The 19610-nt window shown below is 36.2% G+C and overlaps 4 protein-coding genes across 5 annotated transcripts; 3 read left to right on the top strand and 1 right to left on the bottom strand.

The window, feature by feature from the left end:
- Positions 1-864: 864 nt before the first annotated feature.
- Positions 865-3214, bottom strand: LOC109152645 (thioredoxin-like 4, chloroplastic). Its single transcript, XM_019300289.1, has 4 exons — positions 3125-3214; positions 1739-2394; positions 1563-1616; positions 865-1277 (listed from the first exon to the last, which is right to left on the bottom strand). Exons 2-4 carry the CDS (start codon positions 2216-2218, stop codon positions 1155-1157), a joined length of 657 nt encoding a protein of 218 aa, XP_019155834.1. The 5' UTR covers positions 2219-2394; positions 3125-3214; the 3' UTR covers positions 865-1154.
- A 1685-nt stretch (positions 3215-4899) lies between these two features.
- LOC109152636 (non-specific lipid-transfer protein) lies at positions 4900-6680 on the top strand. Its single transcript, XM_019300277.1, has 5 exons — positions 4900-4980; positions 5124-5277; positions 5366-5426; positions 5537-5639; positions 6442-6680. Exons 1-5 carry the CDS (start codon positions 4958-4960, stop codon positions 6521-6523), a joined length of 423 nt encoding a protein of 140 aa, XP_019155822.1. The 5' UTR covers positions 4900-4957; the 3' UTR covers positions 6524-6680.
- Positions 6681-8477: 1797 nt separating this feature from the next.
- Positions 8478-11372, top strand: LOC109153362 (alpha-amylase-like). The gene is made up of 4 exons (XM_019301281.1): positions 8478-8605; positions 9214-9352; positions 9425-10263; positions 10901-11372. Exons 1-4 carry the CDS (start codon positions 8522-8524, stop codon positions 11153-11155), a joined length of 1317 nt encoding a protein of 438 aa, XP_019156826.1. The 5' UTR covers positions 8478-8521; the 3' UTR covers positions 11156-11372.
- A 590-nt stretch (positions 11373-11962) lies between these two features.
- On the top strand, positions 11963-17498 carry LOC109152681 (alpha-amylase-like). Of its 2 annotated transcripts, none has more exons than XM_019300331.1 (4): positions 11963-12073; positions 15858-15990; positions 16265-17070; positions 17153-17498. In XM_019300331.1, the coding sequence occupies exons 1-4, from the start codon at positions 11987-11989 to the stop codon at positions 17396-17398; spliced, it is 1272 nt and encodes a 423-aa protein (XP_019155876.1). In that variant the 5' UTR covers positions 11963-11986; the 3' UTR covers positions 17399-17498. The 2 variants fall into 2 exon arrangements, with proteins under 2 accessions (XP_019155876.1, XP_019155877.1); XM_019300332.1 differs by lacking the exon at positions 11963-12073 and adding an exon at positions 15641-15763.
- The last annotated feature ends 2112 nt before the right edge of the window (positions 17499-19610 follow it).

The following is a 19610-nucleotide window of genomic DNA, read 5'->3' as shown; positions in this document are numbered from 1 at the left end:
GTCTCTACCTTTTTTTTTTGACCTGTGAAAAAAAAAAAAAAAAATTGATCTGGATTTTCCTGTGTTGGAATGGAACATTGTTCATTGTTGTGATCTTCAGAGTTGCCACGTGTCCATGGCATCCCTACCAGGCTTATATCAGAGGCCCTAGGGTGCCCAGATGTTGGGAAGTGATTGGTCCAGTGAGAAGAGTAATGGGCTCTCAGCTGGAGAGCACAGACAGACAGACACACACAATCAAAGACATTCATCCTTGTACTCTGTTGAAATGTGGCTCTCACACCATGATGGGAAATAAATACCTTAAATCTTTTCTTAAATTTGATATTTCATGAATATATATAGTGCCCCTTTAAGTTTTGCAAATTTGATGGTATTCCCACTATTGATGACATTTTTAGTATTATTAATGTACGACTACAAAATTTCAATTTTTTTCACTTTTGCTCATTCTGACGAAAAATTCCATTGATTTTGTTACGAGTAATACAATTGAACTGACACAAATCCAGAATTTTGCCAAATTTCTCGCCAGAAGGACGAAAAATGATAAAACCAGAAATCCAAAATTCTACTGGATTTCTCGCCGGAAGGACCAAAAATGAGAAAAACAGAGGCGTGCATTTATAGCAACAATTTTCATAGTTGTGCACCAGTAGTGGGAATGTCGCCAAACTTGTGAGATTAAAAAAAATAAAAAAAATAGCAATAACTCATTCATAAAACATGCGATCCTGCCTGCATGGGCAGCTCAACTGGCCATAGAGGTGAAGTTTGGAAAGAATGAAACATGCAGTCCTATAGAAATAAACTTTTTGCAAAGAGGAAAATATGCTCATGACAGTAGAATATGAGAACTGAGGACATAAATTCAGCAATAACTAACTCTTTCAAGAAACATGCAGTTCTAAACAGAAAGACAAACTTTTTGCAAAGAGAAAAATATGCTCATGACAGAAGAACATGAGAACAAATGACATAAATTTCTCCAAAACATAGATGCCGGTACAACGTTACAAATTCCAATTTCAAGGAAACGAAAACCGTGGAGGGGCGCCCAGCGTTAGTATTGAGCACCAAGAATAATAAGGTACAAAGGCAAAATATTCTGGACTATTATTTCTAAAGGTCTAAATGCAAACCAGATCATCAACTCAAGCATCTTGAGGAGAAGAACCCGAGTATTTAAGAATGGCTGAAAGTATCCTCTCTTTATCACGTGTAGGAAACGCTTCGAGTAGCACTCCGTTCTTGTAGAAATGAAAGAGGGGCACAGACTGCATCAAATCGAAAAAACTATACAGTGTTATAGAAGGAATATCACAATCTTCTTTCAGATAAGGTGCACAAAGAGTCAATAGTCGGCTAGATAAGGTACTACTGACTCTGTTACAATGCACAAAGAGTCAATAGTCGGCCTCCACTGAGGCTCAAACCCACAACCTCCCATATAAGAGAGTAACTGGTGCCACTAGACCACAAGATCCTTGGCAGGCGATAGTGTTACATCAATCTACTCAAACTCATGTATAGAACGAGATGTGAGTAAGTAATAGTTTTACCCTGATTCGAAGGCGTTCTGCAACCTCGGATTGTTCATCGTACTCATCAAGCACCTAAGAAATTGGCATATTTAGTGTCGGGATCCTTAATGCAATAAAGACAGGATAGGAAACCGAACTACACAAGATCTTTTATCATGACCAAGTGGGAAAAAATGGATGAAAGTAATACTCACATTGTGTTTCAAGAAAACAACGGGTGCCTCTTCGTCACCGGATCCCTTGCAGAGCTTCACGAATCCCTGCTCGATGTACTTGCAGCTGCCACAAGACGTGCGGTAGAAGTCCACCACAACCAGAGCGCCAGTTTGCTTTGCCTTCTCCATTATTCTCGAGAATTCCTCATCCGTGTTAAATTCTCTCACGCATTCAACCGGGCACAACTCATCATCATCATCTTCATCACCACCGCCATTAAATAATTCATCAACATTATCATTATTCACACTCCATATCCTCGAGGACCTAACTGCACAAATTTGTTTCTCGACATTTCCAAGCCTAAACACACCTCGTGTCTTTATATAACAAGACTCAATAGCATTTTTACGTATAATGGGCAATATTGATCCAGCTAAACAACCTAGTTTTTGATCATTAAAGCTTCTCCCAAAGCCAAAAGAGGCCTTACAACCAAGAACACTCAGCCTTTGCATGAGTGCAAGTTGCAAACCTTACAAAATCAACCTCTTCATCCACCATTCCCACGTAGATTTCAAGAATTTTTACAATATATAAAACCTTGAACCTGAACCAACTGTTCTCTCACATATCACTATATGAGATCACCACCTTTCCATGGTTTCTTCAATCCAGTTTCTCATGTCATACACTGAGCAATATATAAACAACAATATAATGGTCGTAGTTGAGATAAACAGGAACATACAAGAATGCAAAATAATGGCAAAACTAAAGAAAACAAGATTTATGTGGTTCGACTACCAGAAAACTGTTTTTTTTTATTAATTATAATGGTAAAACATCTTTATATGCAACCCTAAGAGCTTGTTTGGTTGGAAAGGAATTGAAATTCCTTTCCTATCAAATTCTTTAACATGTAAAATTATATGGTGGGAATTGCAATTCCCCCCTTCCATGAAATTGAAAATCCTACCCCCTCGCCCCCCCCCCCCCCCCCCCCCACCCCAAGCTAGATGGGAAGAAAAAATGTGTTGTATGGATAATTTACTACTTTACCAAAAAGGAAGTTAATACTATTATTATTATAAGGGAATTTTAGTGTTTATATCACTTCTTCCCTTTCAATTCTCGTATCTACCAAACACTTCTTCTCCCACCCATAATTCTTACATTATTCTTTTTTTCTTTTCACTGCTTCGTTCCATCCAACATCTATCATCGTTTGGTACATATGAGACATACACAACAAATATCGGAAACTTGAAACTATCAAGAATTCATAAACTGATTCCTAGATCTTTCAGTGTACGGTGTAAAGACCAGACATTTCAAGAACTTACAAACCAACAAAAGAAAAGAAACAGAAAGAAGACACCAACTAACATTCATAAGGAAGACATTATACGAAGAAGTCTTACCATGACGCCAAGTATGGTTTGCAGCAATGGCGCGAGACAGTCGCAGAAGAAGCGATTTTTGGATTTTTGGATAAGAAGGCAGGATAAGGCCATTATCGACTTATCCTTTAGTTTTTATGAGGTTTGCATTTGTGCCCCTTTTGGACTTTGACTTTCAGTCAACGGTCCCTGTTCCCATAGGCATTATTGGGTGGACCAAATGTTACGTGGATCATAATAAAAAGTACATTTTTAATATATTATATTATTTTTGTATTGAATGTACATTATACAATATAATGTACACTTAAAACAAAAATAATGTATATCTCCTAAATATAATATACATTATTTTTTTTACTGAATATACATTATTTTACAGTAGATAAAATATGATCTATACAATTTCTGTAGACCATGGTCCACACAATAATGATTGGTTATCATATTTGGTTTTTGGCCCCAAAAGTTAAGAAAGTGGGCTTCTGTATGAATGTTCTTAAAACAGTATGGGCCAAACCATCATTGATCCATTAACCCCTCATATGCTTATTTCAATATATACTTATTACCTGGACCGTGGTCCATATAGGTCCCCACAATAGTGAGAATCACGATTTAAAAACGACGTTATTTTGTGTAAGTTTTTGTACATAATCAGTTATAATATACATTTTTATAATTTATATAAATATTATTTTAATTCATAAAAACATTATTTTATTCTAAAAATTTTATTATTCTAACCCATAATATACATTATTTTAATATATAAAATATATTATTTTAACTCATAAAATTCACTTCGTGTTTTGCCATGGTTATTTGGTTTTGTTTTGTTCTTTTATTTGGTTGGGTGGATGAGTTTAAGATAGCGAACAACTTTTTGATTTCTAGTGAACAGTGATGGCCTAAGAATGGGCGCTCTCCCGTAACAACCAATCGCTGCTTCCAAACGTCGCGCCTACACTCTATTATTAGGAATCAAATAAAAAAAAAATTCAATTCGTAATTCGAATTCGTAATTCGAATTCGAATACGTTGATTCGAATTCGAATTCTTTTTTCGAATCGAATAATTTTTCTAATACGAATACGAATGAATTATAGTGTGTTCGATTCGAATAGTATTTGAATATTTTATGTTATTTAAATATAAATTTTTATTACATTTTATTAATTTATTGGAGAATTTTGTAAAAATAAAAATTAAGTTAGTTATTTTGATTTCGAATATTTGATTCTAATCGAATATATTCAAATTACCTAATCGAATCGAATACGAATCAAATTTAAGAGTCGAATATTAAACGAATACGAATATTTGAATATATAGTCGAATTCGAATCGAATAACAAGATATTTGACTCGATTCGTTTACATCCCTACTCTCTATGCCTCTAACATTTAAAAAAAAAAATTATTACATTTAATTTTATAATTCAAATTTATCTATTATATTTTAAACTTTATAAACTTTTTTTTTAAGCAAACTTTATAAACTTACTTTCAAGTCCATAAAAAGATAAATTAAGTTCTAAACACCAAATTATATATACAATAAACCTAAATCAAATTCATACTCTCAATATTAAAATATTGTAACTTTAATTTTTTGATTAATTACGATTGTCTTAATTAAAAAGTATTTTTGTCAATTATTAACTGAATAAACACTACTCATTATTTATCTCAAAAAAAAAAAAAAAAACACTACCCATTATCATTAAATTAAATCATTAATCAAAAGCGAGTAGGTAACTCTAAGCAAAACGCGCGTGGCTGAGTGTTTGATTACGTCACACAATCATATACGTGCTCAACCAGAAATCCATACTCTGCGTGTCCATCGGTAATGAATGCAACCTCTTTCTGGCAGTTAGGCAATCTGCTTCCACGCTGCATTCGCTTCTCGATTTCTTTATATTTTTCTTTTCTTCCAATTTAATTATGCTATTATTATTCATCTATTTATAGCAATAGCAATTTACATCCCCCATCTAGCGCTTATCTCTTCACAGTCAGTGCATTCTAGTGAACGCCGCCATGGCCGACGCCGCTCAGCTCAAGGCCGACGCTCTCATGGAGCAAATGAAGCTTCACCTCGCCTCCGACGCCGGGAAGGAACTCACCAAGAAAATCGGCCTCGTTTACCAGCTCAACGTCGCTCCTAAGGTCGTTTGCTTGTTAATTGCCTCTATCTGATTTTGGTTGGATTGGATTGTGTTTTAATTTTGAGTTTTGTTGGTTGGTTGATTGACAGAAGCTTGGATTTAATGAGAAGATTTATGTTGTTGATCTGAAGAAAGGGGAGGTTAAAGAAGGTTAGGGTTTATAAATTATAATTTGACTGTAGTTTCGATCTGATTTCGTGAACTGGAAATTATTGAACAATTTCGGGTCTGGAATTGATGGAATCTTTGGATGGATTTAGGGAAATATGAGGATGGGAAGCCTGATGCAACCTTTTCCTTTACTGATGATGATTTTCTTAAAATTGCTATGGGGAAGATGAACCCCCAAATTGCTTTTATGAGGTGCGGCTTTTCTCCTATATTTTGGTAGTCTATATCATTGTTGATGTATATAAATTTTTTTTTTTTATATGATAATTTGATTGCTCCTACTAAAAACTCAGTGAGACTCGAGTTGAATCCAAATTAGTAAAAACTTTGTGAGATTCGAGTCGAATCTGAATTAGTCATATTGGATGCACATGACAAAAAATCTAAGCTTTATATGATAAGTCACTTGCTCTTAGTTGTAGGACTCTAGGTGCAACTCGGGTTGAATCTGAATTAGTCTCGGAATACTTAGATGCCATACCACACAAAATCTAAGCTTTATACGATTACGATAAGTTGGTTGCTCTTAGTTTTTTGGACTCTAGGTGCAACCATGGTTTTGCCCTATATTTATTGTTGATGTAAATAAAGATCTTAGCTTTTTATGATAATTTGTTTTCTCCTAGTAAAAACTCTGTGAGACTTGAGTGAAATCCGAATTAATAAAAACTCTGTGAGACTTGAGTCGAATTTGAATTAGTCATATTGAATGCCATGTCACAAAAAATCCAAGCTTTATATGATAAGTTGCTTGCCCCTAGTTTTTGGACTTGGGTGTTGAATCTGAATTTGTCTGGGAATACTGGATGCCATATGCCGAAAAATCTAAGCTTTATATGATAAGTTTGCTTGCTCCTGGTTTTTGCACTCTAGGTGCAACCTGGGTTGAATCTGAATTAGTTTAGGAATCTGGGAAGCCATACCCAAAAAAAAAAAAAAAAAATCTGGGTTTTTATGATAATTTGATTGTTTTTTGTTTTAATAATATTTTCAGGGGTGCTATAAGGATCAAGGGAAGCATCAGTGCAGCTCAAAAATTCACACCAGATATATTCCCAAAGCCATCTAAGATGTGAGCAGGGAAGGATCCTTTAGAATTAAAAAAAGATTTGAATTTGTCCATCTTTTATCTCATATCAGATAAGAATCCTTGTTCCTGTCTAATGTGATATGGTACTTGTGGCATTTGATAACTTATTCAATATAACAGTTCATATTTTACTTTGTGTTTCATTTCTCTTTTTCTCCAGTTATGCTTAGTGAACTTTTATCTCCAAGCTTTCTTTTACTTGAGCTATGCTCAGTGAACTTGTCTTTTTTTGGGTCGGGAGGGAAACCCGAAGCCACTACCTGAACTGTTGAGAGTTTGACTTGTAATATTGTGGTTACCAAGTTAATAATCTGACCAACGATCTTCAGGCTTTCTTTGCTTATGCATCATTTTGTGTTACAGTTTGCTCTCAATTTGCTCTACAATCAGATGTTGGACTTGGGTTACTTGTGTGCCTTTGTCTTCCATTGTTTAGATATGAAAACCAGAGTTCCTAGATAAGGCACAAAGTCCCTTATTACTTGTGTGACTTTTTTTTCTTTGTTGAGTAACAAGGTAAACTTGTAGCCACTATTGATGGTGTGCACGAGTAAAATTTTGTTCTTAATGACTTTTGAAGGAAGAAGCTGTCGAATATGCCAGGTAGCTCTTTCCTATTACACAGTGACCTTTCAATAAAAATACCAAATGATATCAAGATCCTAACTCCGCAATAAAAGTTAACTCATGAGTGGACCTCAATTTAAATACCTATATATATATATATATATATATATATATATATTGAAGTCGAGTGAGATTGTGTCAAGTTACGATTTTCAAGATGATATTCTTAGTGACGGTGGAGGGATGGTGTCGGAAGAGTATATAATATGTTTTGGCGAATTTGTAGAGGACAAGAGAGTGAGGGTGGTAACCTTATGCTGCGTCTCCTTCGTCGGAGAAGGCAACCACTGTTTCACTGGTGTTATTTGCTAGAATATGATCGGAAATTTGTCAGAGGTTTATTGGAACCCTAGTGACCTATAATTATAGGTCACAAACCAGTTTTTGGATCTCATACTTTAAAATGATATATTTAAAGACTTAATTGTAACATTTAAAAGTTTAAAGATTTAATTGACTTTTGAATAATGTTCAAGAAACTATTTGATTATTTTTCTTAAATATTATTATGATTCTATCATAAGAAAAAAAATAAGTATATTAAATAATTAAACATGTCTCACGGATCTTATATCCACTTAACTATTAACTAATTTTTAAATTAAAAAATCATATTTCATTCACTTAATCATTCAGTTGATTATATTACCGACAGAAAATATCTTAGCACTTGTACAACACGTAGGTTGAAATATTGAATGAGTTTCCAGATGGTTGTGTTTGACTTTAAGGCGGCGTAGCTAGGGCCTGCGCTTGAGTCTTAATCAACAATTAATATCAGAAAATTGAATATTCATCTTCTTAAATTTTCTTCCAACACCATGCAAATCAGTCAACAACACTGACGCGACGTGAGGCGGTCCAGAAAGTCCGATCCGATGAGAGACACTTCACAAATTCCACATGATTTACATACTCTTCTTCTGTCCCTTTATATGTTTTCCGTTAAAGTTTTCATTAATTACGGTGTTTTTAGATGGGCGGTTGAAACAATATAGTGCTCTAATCTCTTCTCAATGTACAAATTGTTTAACTCTATTTTTGGAATATCAAAGACAAGAAAAATGAATGAGGTTTAAACAAGTCATTTAATTACATGCGAAAATGTAATTAATTAAGTCACTCAATTACAATCATCTGATCTTCTCAAAGAATAGTCAAGCTAAGGTTTCCAGCTTAATTTCCACATTTACCTAACTTTAATAATGTTGTCTACATTTTCTTGAAGAAAAGTTAAGCTGGAACTTTCCGGCCAGCTTTATTTCCCCCTCTCTATATATATGTATATATATAACCACATCCTATCCTTGAATTGCATCCATATATACATCAATCAAACAAAATCCCAGAAACAATAATGAAGTCCTCATTTTATCTTTCTTTATTCTGTATTGCTTTCTTTCTTTTCCCTCTGCACTCTTCTTCAACAGTCCTATTCCAGGTACTTGCTCTTACATATATAGTAAATAATGCATGAATCTAAATAACTCTATGATTATATATGGAGAGCCATGTAAGTGTTTCTCCAACAGGTGAAAAACTCAGCTAGCTCTGATATTAAATATTCTAAACCCTAAGATTTTAGGTTATATTAGAAAAATACGACAAAAAAATAAATTAGGTAAAGTTGTTCATAGTTGATCATTCAAATCATCAAAACTAAAGACCAATAAGCCAACTGATCAATTGGTCAAGTTCAAACCAAATTAAAAGGTCAATAGGCTAATTGACCTGCCCGTTCGTCAAACCGAAAAAAGCTAGGTCAAAGTGCCACACGCTCTCATTGAGACTTAAAATCTTGTACGTGAATATGAAATCAACAGCTCGAGCAATTTGGCTGGATGGTCCTGGTTTGACCTAATGAGTGAAATTAAGTGATTATTAGTGGTCAAAGACTTTGTGGTCTAATGGCACCCGGATTGGACTCCCATATAGGAAATTGTGAGTTTGAAGTTCGTGGAAGCGTTATTGGCTCTTTGTGCTTCAGCAGGTTGAGAAAGTAGTTATAAACAGATACAAAAAGTGATCATTAGTGGCTCATTTTTGCAGGGATTTACATGGACGTCTAAAGACCAGCCAGGAGGATGGTGGAACTGGCTAATAACCAAAGTCCCAGACTTGGCCGACGCCGGAATCACCCACGTTTGGCTTCCGCCGCCGTCCAACGCCCGGGAAGGCGACGACCAAGGTACCAATACTCGCAATATCTTCATTTTATTCGCATTGGGCGCACGTTAATCATACAACCTTTTCACGACAGGATACATGCCGAAAAGGATGTACGATTTGGATACCTCAAAATACGGGAACAAGAAGGAGCTGAAAGCCCTAAACGACGCCTTCCATGGCCGCGGGATCAAAAGCGTAGCCGATATTGTGTTGAATCACAGAGCCGCCGAGAGAGCCAATAGTAGAGGAGTGTTCAACGTCTTCGAAGGCGGAACTCCCGACGATAAACTCGACTGGGGCCCCTCCGAGATTTGCGGCGACGATGCCGCGTTCGAAGGCACCGGAAATCCCGACACCGGCGACCCGTGGGGGGACGCGCCGGACATCGACCACCGCAGTCCGAGAGTGCAGCGAGAAATCTCGGAATGGATGAACTGGCTGAAATCCGATGTCGGATTCGACGGCTGGAGATTCGATTACGTCAAAGGCTACGATTTCGTCAAGGGATTCGCCGCCGTTAAGATCTACATGGACAACACGAAGCCGGAATTCGCCGTCGGGGAGTTATGGAACGCTCTTTCGCCGGGGAGTGTTCCGAATCCGGATTACAACCAGGATGCTCACCGCAATGAGCTGGTCCGGTGGGTTCAGAACGCCGGCGGGGCTGCGACGGCGTTTGATTTCACGACCAAGGGGATTCTTCAGGCCGCGCTGAATAACACCGAGCTCTGGAGATTGAAGGACGCTGCCGGAAAGCCGTCGGGGATGATCGGAGTTTTGCCGCAGAGTGCTGTGACTTTCATCGACAACCATGATACATGGTCGCAGAGGCTTTGGCCGTTCACCACTTCCACAGATGATGCCGTTAACCACGACAGGGTTTTGCAGGGATACGCTTACATCCTCACCCATCCCGGGATTCCATCCGTGGTAAAATTGTCATTTTCTATTACTTTTGTCTTAAACCTCTAGTAAAGGAAATTGAAAATGACAATTTTGTCCTTCAAAATAAGTTACTGGCTCAATTTTGAGTTTATCGCACATTTAGTCCCACGACTATAATTGCACTATTAGAATTGACCCACGACTTTTAAACCTAAGAATCTCGGTCTACGACTATTATGTCCTTTCGGTCCATTTTCTGTCAATTTCTTACCGGAGTAAGAACCATTTTCAGCAAAAGCAGGCCAAAAAATTGACAGAAAATAAGTCGGAAGGACCATTTTTGTAAAAAAACAATAGTCGAGAACCGAGATTGCAAGGTTTAAAAGTTGTGAATAACCTGATAATGCCACTATAATCGTGGGACCAAAAGTGCGATAAACTCCTCAAAATTTGATCTCCAGTGACTTATCTTAATAGGTAAAATTGTCATTTCCCCATTACTTTACTCTTAAACATTGCTGCGAGGAATTAGAAATGACAATTTTGCCCTTCTAGATAAGTCATTTGTTTAAAATTTAGTCCCCGGTGACCCAGAAATCAAGTAAGAGGGACTAAATTAATCTATGATCAAACATAAGTTTTAGAGTGTCTAACTATGAGTGCCTTGTCTCTTTTGCTGCAGTTTTATGACCATTTCTTTGAATGGGGATTGAAGGATGCGATTTCAAAGCTGATATCTATCAGGAACAAGAATGGCGTTTCTGCAACAAGTCCTGTGGAAATCTTGGCAGCTGATGCTGATCTTTACATAGCAAAGATTAATGGAAAAGTTATTCTCAAGATTGGACCAAATGGTGATCTTAAAAACCTTGTTCCATCCGATTTTATGCTGGCAACAAGTGGCAAAGACTTTGCAGTGTGGGAGAAACCAACATGATCGAGGCTACAAATCTCCACTCATCAATCAACAATTTTAAATAAATATTTCTCATCAATCCTCGCTCAAATACTGCTTACTAAACCAGTGAGCTAAATATGTGCGGACAATATCTCTCATCAATCTGATACTAAGAAATAAGTCCTGTTTGCAATAAATGTTGTATATGATATCACAACTGCAAAACAAATAATAAAGCTTTTATCAATCCAGTTAACCCTGAAGTTTCATAATGTATTGAATGTTCATTTTTAAATAATATATCAAATAATAAACATTCAATACACTAAAAATGAACTTTCAAAAAATAAACGTTTAATGTACTAAAAATTAATTTTTGTGTCACTGAACTACCTTGATCCACAATATAATGATTGAGAATAACCACAAATTTCCAAATTCAATTTGACTTTCAGTGGGAGCTGAGTTGAGCTGGTAAGCTATAAGTAACCTAGAAAATCGGGATGTCTGTATGTGCAAACGTCAGCAATCTAGAACTCATGGAAATACAATGTTTTAAGTCATATAAAGTGTGAAATAAAGCATCTTGTTTTTGGGTTGGATTTAGCAGATTTGAGAGTTATCCAATGAACTTTAGCGTATGTATTCGTCATTTTGGCAACCGCCCAAACTCCTCAGTAGATTGAACGTAAAGGAAACAAGATCAGATGAGATGAAGCCAATACCAATTCACAAGCTCTGATCTGATCTGATCTTCAGTACTAATTGGACACTCAAACTTCCCACCTATATATATAATAATAACTCCCCGGCCTAATCTCACCATTGCTCCTTAATTCACTTCTGGGTTCTATCAATAATCCACAAAAAATGAGTACTCTTTTTCAGTTTCTTTCATATTGCTTCTGTCTTGCCTGCGCTTTTGTTCCTGCATTTGGCTCCACTGTGTTATTCCAGGTATCATCCATATATCCCACCATATATATATATATATTATTATCTGTATGTATATGCATATGTATATATGGTTTTGATTGGTTTGATGTTTTTTGGTTTAGGGGTTTAACTGGGAATCAAACAAGCACCAAGGTGGATGGTACAATTCCCTCATCAACTTGATCCCGGATTTAGCTAATGCTGGGATAACTCATGTTTGGCTCCCACCACCCTCTCATTCTGTTTCTCCCCAAGGTGCTCTCTTCCTTCTTCTTTTTTAATATTTTTTTTATGATGAGGAAACCCATAATCAGAATTGTAGCATGTGCTCCATCCCAAATAAAAGTCTAAGTTGATAGTTAGATTGTACATTTATGTTCAACAATCAGATGTGCATTAGATAAACCTCATCTTATAACTCTAGTTAGCAAATGACCACAAAAAGGTAAATCAGTATATGTTACCGATCTGTTCAAATTAAGAAGACTAATAGACAGATTGTTCCCACAAGAGTCAAACTTACTAAGTCAACCGCATAAGTAACTTGATTGAGTTCTCAATTTTTATTTATTTTTGATTCATGTGCATTATGAACTGGTTTTATTTATACAATTAACCTTAGTTTGTGGTAAATTCTAATAATGTTGGGTGTCAGGTTATATGCCAGGAAGGTTGTATGACCTGGATGCATCCAAGTATGGAACTAAGCAACAACTTCAAGCGCTGGTGGCGGCGCTTCACGACAATGGGATAAAAGTCGTGGCCGACATCGTCATCAACCATAGATGCGCAGACTATAAAGACAGCAGGGGAATCTACTGTATCTTCGAAGGTGGCACGTCCGATGATCGCCTTGACTGGGGTCCGGGCCTTATCTGCAAAGACGACACTGAATTCTCCGACGGCACTGGCAATGCCGACACCGGCGCTGATTTCGCCGGCGCTCCGGATATCGACCATCTTAACCCCAGGGTACAGAAGGAGTTATCGGAGTGGATGAATTGGCTCAAGTCCGAGATTGGGTTCGATGGCTGGAGATTCGATTTTGTGAGGGGATATGCCGCTAGCATTTCCAAGATTTACATGGAGAATACTTCGCCGGAGTTGGCCGTCGGCGAGCTGTGGAATGATATGGCTTATGGTTCGGATGGAAAACCGGATTATAACCAGGATAACCACAGGAATGAGCTATCCCGGTGGGTGCAGAATGCGGGTGGCGCTGCCACCGCCTTTGATTTCACCACCAAAGGAATTCTTCAGGTTGCTGTGTTAGGGGAGCTATGGAGGTTGAAGGATCCCGACGGAAAGCCACCGGGACTGGTCGGAATTTCGCCCAGAAATGCTGTCACTTTTGTGGATAACCATGACACCGGATCAACACAAAGCCACTGGCCTTTTCCCAAGGATAAAGTTATTCAGGGATATGCTTATATCCTCACTCACCCCGGAATCCCATGCTTGGTAAACTTTTATTATCCTTTCATTTTTACCTGCTTTACATAATACTAATTCAACAAGATTTTAAAAAAGTTGGTCAAGTTGTTGACTTAGTAACCACAAGATTTCAAGTTCGACTCGGAGCAGTCTATTGTCTTCTTTAATTTGATGAACAGGTAATCTGTGAACGACAACTCAAGTTGGTGATTCTTTGTTGACTAAGGTTATTGACTTGATTTTCATTCTTTGTTTTGCAGTTCTATGATCATTTCTTTGATTGGGGGTTGAAGGATGAGATAACAAAGTTGATTTCAGTTAGGACTTCGAATGAGATTAGTGAAACAAGCAGTGTGGAGATTTTGGGGGTTGATGCCAATGCTTATGTTGCAAAAATTGATGATAAAGTTATAGTGAAGATTGGATCAAAGCATGATGTAGGAAACCTTATTCCATATAATTTCAATGTGGTCGTGTCTGGACAAGATTATGTCGTGTGGGAGAAAAAGGCATAAATATTAACTGTATAGATCATAATTATCTAAATAATATGTACCCTCTAGCCTTTTAATTTCTTTGAGAATAATACATAATTTTATAATGTTCTCTATTAACTATTATTGGAAGGTGTGCATTAACGATTGGATCATGTGTGATAGACTCGACCAAGAAAGTGTTGGCAAGATGTGAACTTATGATCTTCAAGTATGATGATATATATTAAAATTTTGTTAATTTATTCAATATTAAGTTGTATATTATTGAAACAATATTCAGAGCTTCACTAGTTATTTCAATTAAAATAAAGATTACAAAATATACCTCACTAACTTGTGATAGTTAGTAAGCAGATTGTTACTCACCATTGTTTTTCTTCATCTAGGTGAGTCCAATAGTCAACAAAATTGAATCTTTTTTCAGTGTCTTTCTTGCTATGAGTTAAGCTACTGGGGTTTGATTCAATGAATGCTTAAATTTGATTCCCGTTTAGCTCAATATTAGCTTCAATAATTCGAGTGACTAATCAAACCGAATTCGAACATCTTAATTCTTGCCTTAAATAATTTGGAAACTTAATCGAACATTGTTTTTATTTATTTATTAATTTATTTTATATAAAAATATAAATATAATACGGAGTATTACAAATTTAGCTAATAATATTTATATATTATAAACTAAGTAATCACAAGATGTACCATTGAGCTTGTTATGATATTTGGTTATGAATACTTATTATTATAATTTTCATGTAAAAATTACAAACTTAGAGCTCAAATTGCTCAAAGTTGAGTTCAGTCTACTAAAAGAGTTAGAGCTCAATCAAGATTACATTTTTTAATTTTTTTATTTAAGCCGAGTTTTGAGTTTGACTATTCGAATATGACTTGACTTGATTACGTACCCATATTCAAAACCAGAAATATAGTTATACTTGCAGACGCTAGGATCACTTGTTTCTTATATTTCAATCCTAAATATAGGAAAAATCGTGGAGATTCAATGTTTTAATTAGGTCATAAAGTGTGAAACAGTTTTTTTTTTTTTTTTTTCTTTCCAAAATTGTCTTGGCATTAGCATCCCACAAATTAAGTTGATAATTAGTTTGATTTATGGCAAAGTTTGTAGTCTCTATCCGATCCAAATGTGCGCTTTTGATGAAGTTTGTATTGTGAATCTAGCTAGTAAATAAACACAAAGAGATAAACCAATATAGGTGACCCATAACTTGGAGGTGTGATTGAGTGGGGAGTGGCTTATCTATTTTTAATCAAAGGTGAAGGGTTTGATCCTTGATTTTGAGTCTGGATCAGCTTTAAATCGCTTTGGGTATCTCGAAACCAAACCGATGAAACCATAATGTTTCACACTCATGAGAGCTATTAGGCTTTTCTGAAAATTAAAGTATATATGTTTAGATAACAAATTAAATTAAATATGGTATATATGTTTAAGCATTTATTTGATAGCAATTCCTAGCAGGAAATTTGGTTTAATATAGAAACGCTTAACAATGAAATAAAGTGAGAAATGTAACGCCCCCCAAAAAGACGCATAGAGTGTGAAACCAAACAGCAGCACGGCTGCGAGTCTGTATTCACCCTCAAACTTCCCACCTATATATATAACTCCCTTTCTATTCTCATCATCTCATCTGGCTTTAACCAATACAATACAATATTATATTCCTCAAAAATGAATCTTTTTCAGTTTCTTTCTTGCTTCTGTCTTGCCTCCATTTTTGCTCCTACATTTTCCTCTACTGTGTTATTCCAGGTTTCATCTATCCCAGACAACATATATTATCTCATCTGATCAGTATATGCATATATATGTATGGTTTTGATTGATTTGATGTTGTTTGGTTTAGGGGTTCAACTGGGAATCAAGCAAGCAGCAAGGTGGATGGTATAACTCCCTCATTAATTTGGTCCCTGACTTGGCTAATGCTGGGATTACTCATGTTTGGCTCCCACCACCCTCCGCATCTGTTGCTCCCCAAGGTACCTTTTTCCCTTCTTTTTTTAGTACATGATGAGAGAAATTCGAAATCAGAAGATGTATATATACTAAGTAAATCTCTGTCCATACTGATTGGCTCAAATCGAAAAAGTCAATAAACTGTCTCTAAAGAGAATTGAACTAATTGTAACTTTCTGATTTAGTTACCAAACTAACAGTCTCGCCAAGTTAACTGAGGTTGCCCGCCTTTTTTCCATTTCTTCATTATCCATCAACTAATCTTATTTACTAAATTCTTACACTTTTTGGTGTCAGGGTATATGCCGTCAAGGCTGTATGATCTTGATGGATCCAAGTATGGAAATAAGCAACAGCTACAAGCTTTGGTGGCGGCGCTTCACGACAAGGGGATAAAAGCCGTTGCCGACATAGTCATCAACCATAGATGTGCGGACTATAAAGACAACCGGGGAATCTACTGTATCTTTGAAGGTGGCACGCCCGATGATACCCTTGACTGGGGTCCGGGCCTTATCTGCAAAGACGACACTGAATACTCCGACGGAACTGGCAATGCCGACACCGGCGGTGACTTCGGCGGCGCTCCGGATATCGACCATCTTAACCCCAGGGTACAGAAGGAGTTATCGGATTGGATGAATTGGCTCAAGTCCGAGATTGGGTTCGACGGCTGGAGATTCGATTTCGTGAGGGGATATGCTGGTAGCATTTCCAAGATTTACATGGATAACACTTCGCCGGAGTTCGCCGTCGGTGAGCTGTGGAACGATATGGCTTATGATTCGGATGGAAAACCATCTCAAAACCAGGATAACCACAGGAATGAGCTATCCCAGTGGGTGCAGGATGCAGGTGGCGCTGCCACCGCTTTTGATTTCACCACCAAAGGAATTCTTCAGGTTGCTGTGTTAGGGGAGCTAGGGAGGTTGAAGGATTCCACCGGAAAGCCATCGGGATTGATCGGAATTTCACCCAAAAATGCTGTCACTTTTATTGATAACCATGACACCGGATCAACACAAAGTTACTGGCCTTTCCCCAAGGATAGAGTTATTGAGGGATATGCCTACATTCTCACCCACCCCGGAATTCCATCCGTGGTAAACTTTTATTCTTACATTTTTTACATAATACTAAAAGATTTTGAGGTGATTGACTTGATTTTCATTTTGTTTGGAGCAGTTCTATGATCATTTCTTTGATTGGGGATTGAAGGATGAGATTTCTAAACTGATTTCAATCAGAAATTCTAATGGGATTAGTGAAACAAGTGCCATAGAAATTTTGGCGGCTGATGCAGATCTTTACGTGGCAAAGATTGATGGCAAAGTTACAGTGAAGATTGGACCAAAAGAAGATGTAGGAAACCTTATTCCACCTGGTTTGAGCCCCGTAGCGTCTGGACAAGGTTATGCTGTGTGGGCATAAATGTTAACTTTATAGACCACATACAATTATCCAAATAATATTGTACCATAAACTTTTATTTTCTTTGAGATCAGAATAATACATTAATTGATTCATGTCTTATCACCATTTCATGTGTGTGTGAAACATGCATTCTATATTATACCAGGCCAAGAATGTCTCCTATAATAATTATCCTCTTTCGTTATTGTTAAATTAAAAATATTTAAATATTAATGATAATCAAAAGAATACACCCTTTCCAATTTAGTTTTGAGTCATTTGATTGACTTTTATATTCTTTTTTTTTCAACCACGAGATGGGGTTAAATGTGAACTTTAATTGGGTTTTGTCAGAAGACAATCTCAAAAGATTAGATGGCAGTTAATCATGTTTTTCAATTCCTTTTATGTTGTTTTGAGTCCTTTATGTTCTTGATAGGTTTAAGGAAGCAATGAGCGTGAAGGTAGTTACAGTCTCCCTATATTGTCGCTAACAATGCTTCCACCGTTAGTGCTCCAACCATGGTTAAAACTTAAAAGTTAAAACCTCCTCCCTATATTCTCACTAACAATTATTCCACGTAACTCACAAACTATGTATGAGATGTAAACTACAATACAGACAAAAGATATATCTATATATATGTGTGTTTTGCCTGTCGCGTTGGACCCCTATTCTCATAACATTAAATGATGATCTTAATTGACAAAGAATCATGAGTAGGTAAACTAATTTAGATTGTTCATTGTTAATCGGCTAAAACCAATAAGGTCATTAGGTCATTCCTATTGAGTGTTGAACTTGTAATTTTATAGTTATCAAATCAAAAGTCTGACCAATTTGGTTGAATTGTCCAATATTAACCATTTATATTAAACAAGCATGGTTTAGCACATTGTGCCTTCGGGACTTGAGCCATTGACTAGACTATAATGAATTTTTTATTTAATTATTGGAGCACCACCATTTGTGGTTTTTAGATGGTTTTTTGTGGAGCCAAGAATGAGATGGAGGAGAGAACATATAGGAGAGAATAATCAATGTCTTCTTGCCAGAAAGGGTTGATTTTTGTAAGATCCACTAAAAAAATAAAATTAAACAAAGCTTTATTTTAGTGAGGGTGTTGTGCACTAAATGCGCCCAACTGGGCGCGTGCAATACACACCTGCTGGGCATGTAACTGTAGTTTTTTTTTTTTTTTTTGGAAACTAAAACATTTGATTAGACGTGTTGAAGTAGTATGTTACCCAATAAATATAATTTGCATTAAACATTGTGAATGAAATAACATTGGTCAAAAAACTTTTGGTTCAAACATTTGAATCGAAATATCATGGGAATTGAATACTTGACAATAGTAGTGGATTTAAGTAGAAGGAATTACTTTGTTGGGTAGTAAATAAGAATTTGAATCAAGATAATTAATTAATTAATTAAAATTATATATATATATTATTATATTATAACATTAGGATAAATTATTGATAATGTTAAGTATTTGATGTGTGGTGCAACACTAATAACATAATAGCTAGACTACCATTGTGATTAGCAGTCTAGTTAGGGTTTAGGAGACTTAAAAACATATCATCACAATGATGGCCCGTGGTTATATAAGGTTACTAGTTCTCTCACTCTTACATTACATATATACACCATCTAGAGAGAGCTGAGTAGAAGTGAGAGACAAAGCTCTGCAGCAGACCGGATCGCTCAATACAAGAACTAATGGTTGGAGGTTAGTATGATCCTGTTAATATATATATATATATATATATATATATATATATATATATATATATATATATATATATATATATATATATATATATATATATATATATATAGAGAGAGAGAGAGAGAGAGGGAGAGAGAGAGTTAAGTTCAGGTGCGGTCGCACCAATAGTTAAACAAATATACACCATCAACGTTAGGAAATGTACTACAAAAACACACACAAATTATGTACGCATCACCAAAAACACACCATTAGGTATGAATAAAAGGCTAAAAGCATCACACCGTGTTCTGAAATACACCATTAGGTGTAGAGAGTTATATGGTGTATTTTCTTTGGGTGTGTTGTGTATTTTTTGGTGTATTTTTGCATTTCATTATTGTGTGTTTTTCTTACACTGTTGGTGTCTATTGTTAACACTATTGGTGTATTATGTAAACGACCGCACAGGAGGGTGCGGCCGCATTTGAGCAAACTTTTATATATATATA

This window comes from Ipomoea nil, unplaced genomic scaffold, assembly GCF_001879475.1.
Source record: "Ipomoea nil cultivar Tokyo-kokei standard unplaced genomic scaffold, Asagao_1.1 scaffold2480, whole genome shotgun sequence".
Taxonomy (NCBI): Eukaryota; Viridiplantae; Streptophyta; class Magnoliopsida; order Solanales; family Convolvulaceae; genus Ipomoea; species Ipomoea nil.
Note: the sequence above shows the minus strand (reverse complement) of the source record. Positions and strands in the feature narration are given on the sequence as shown.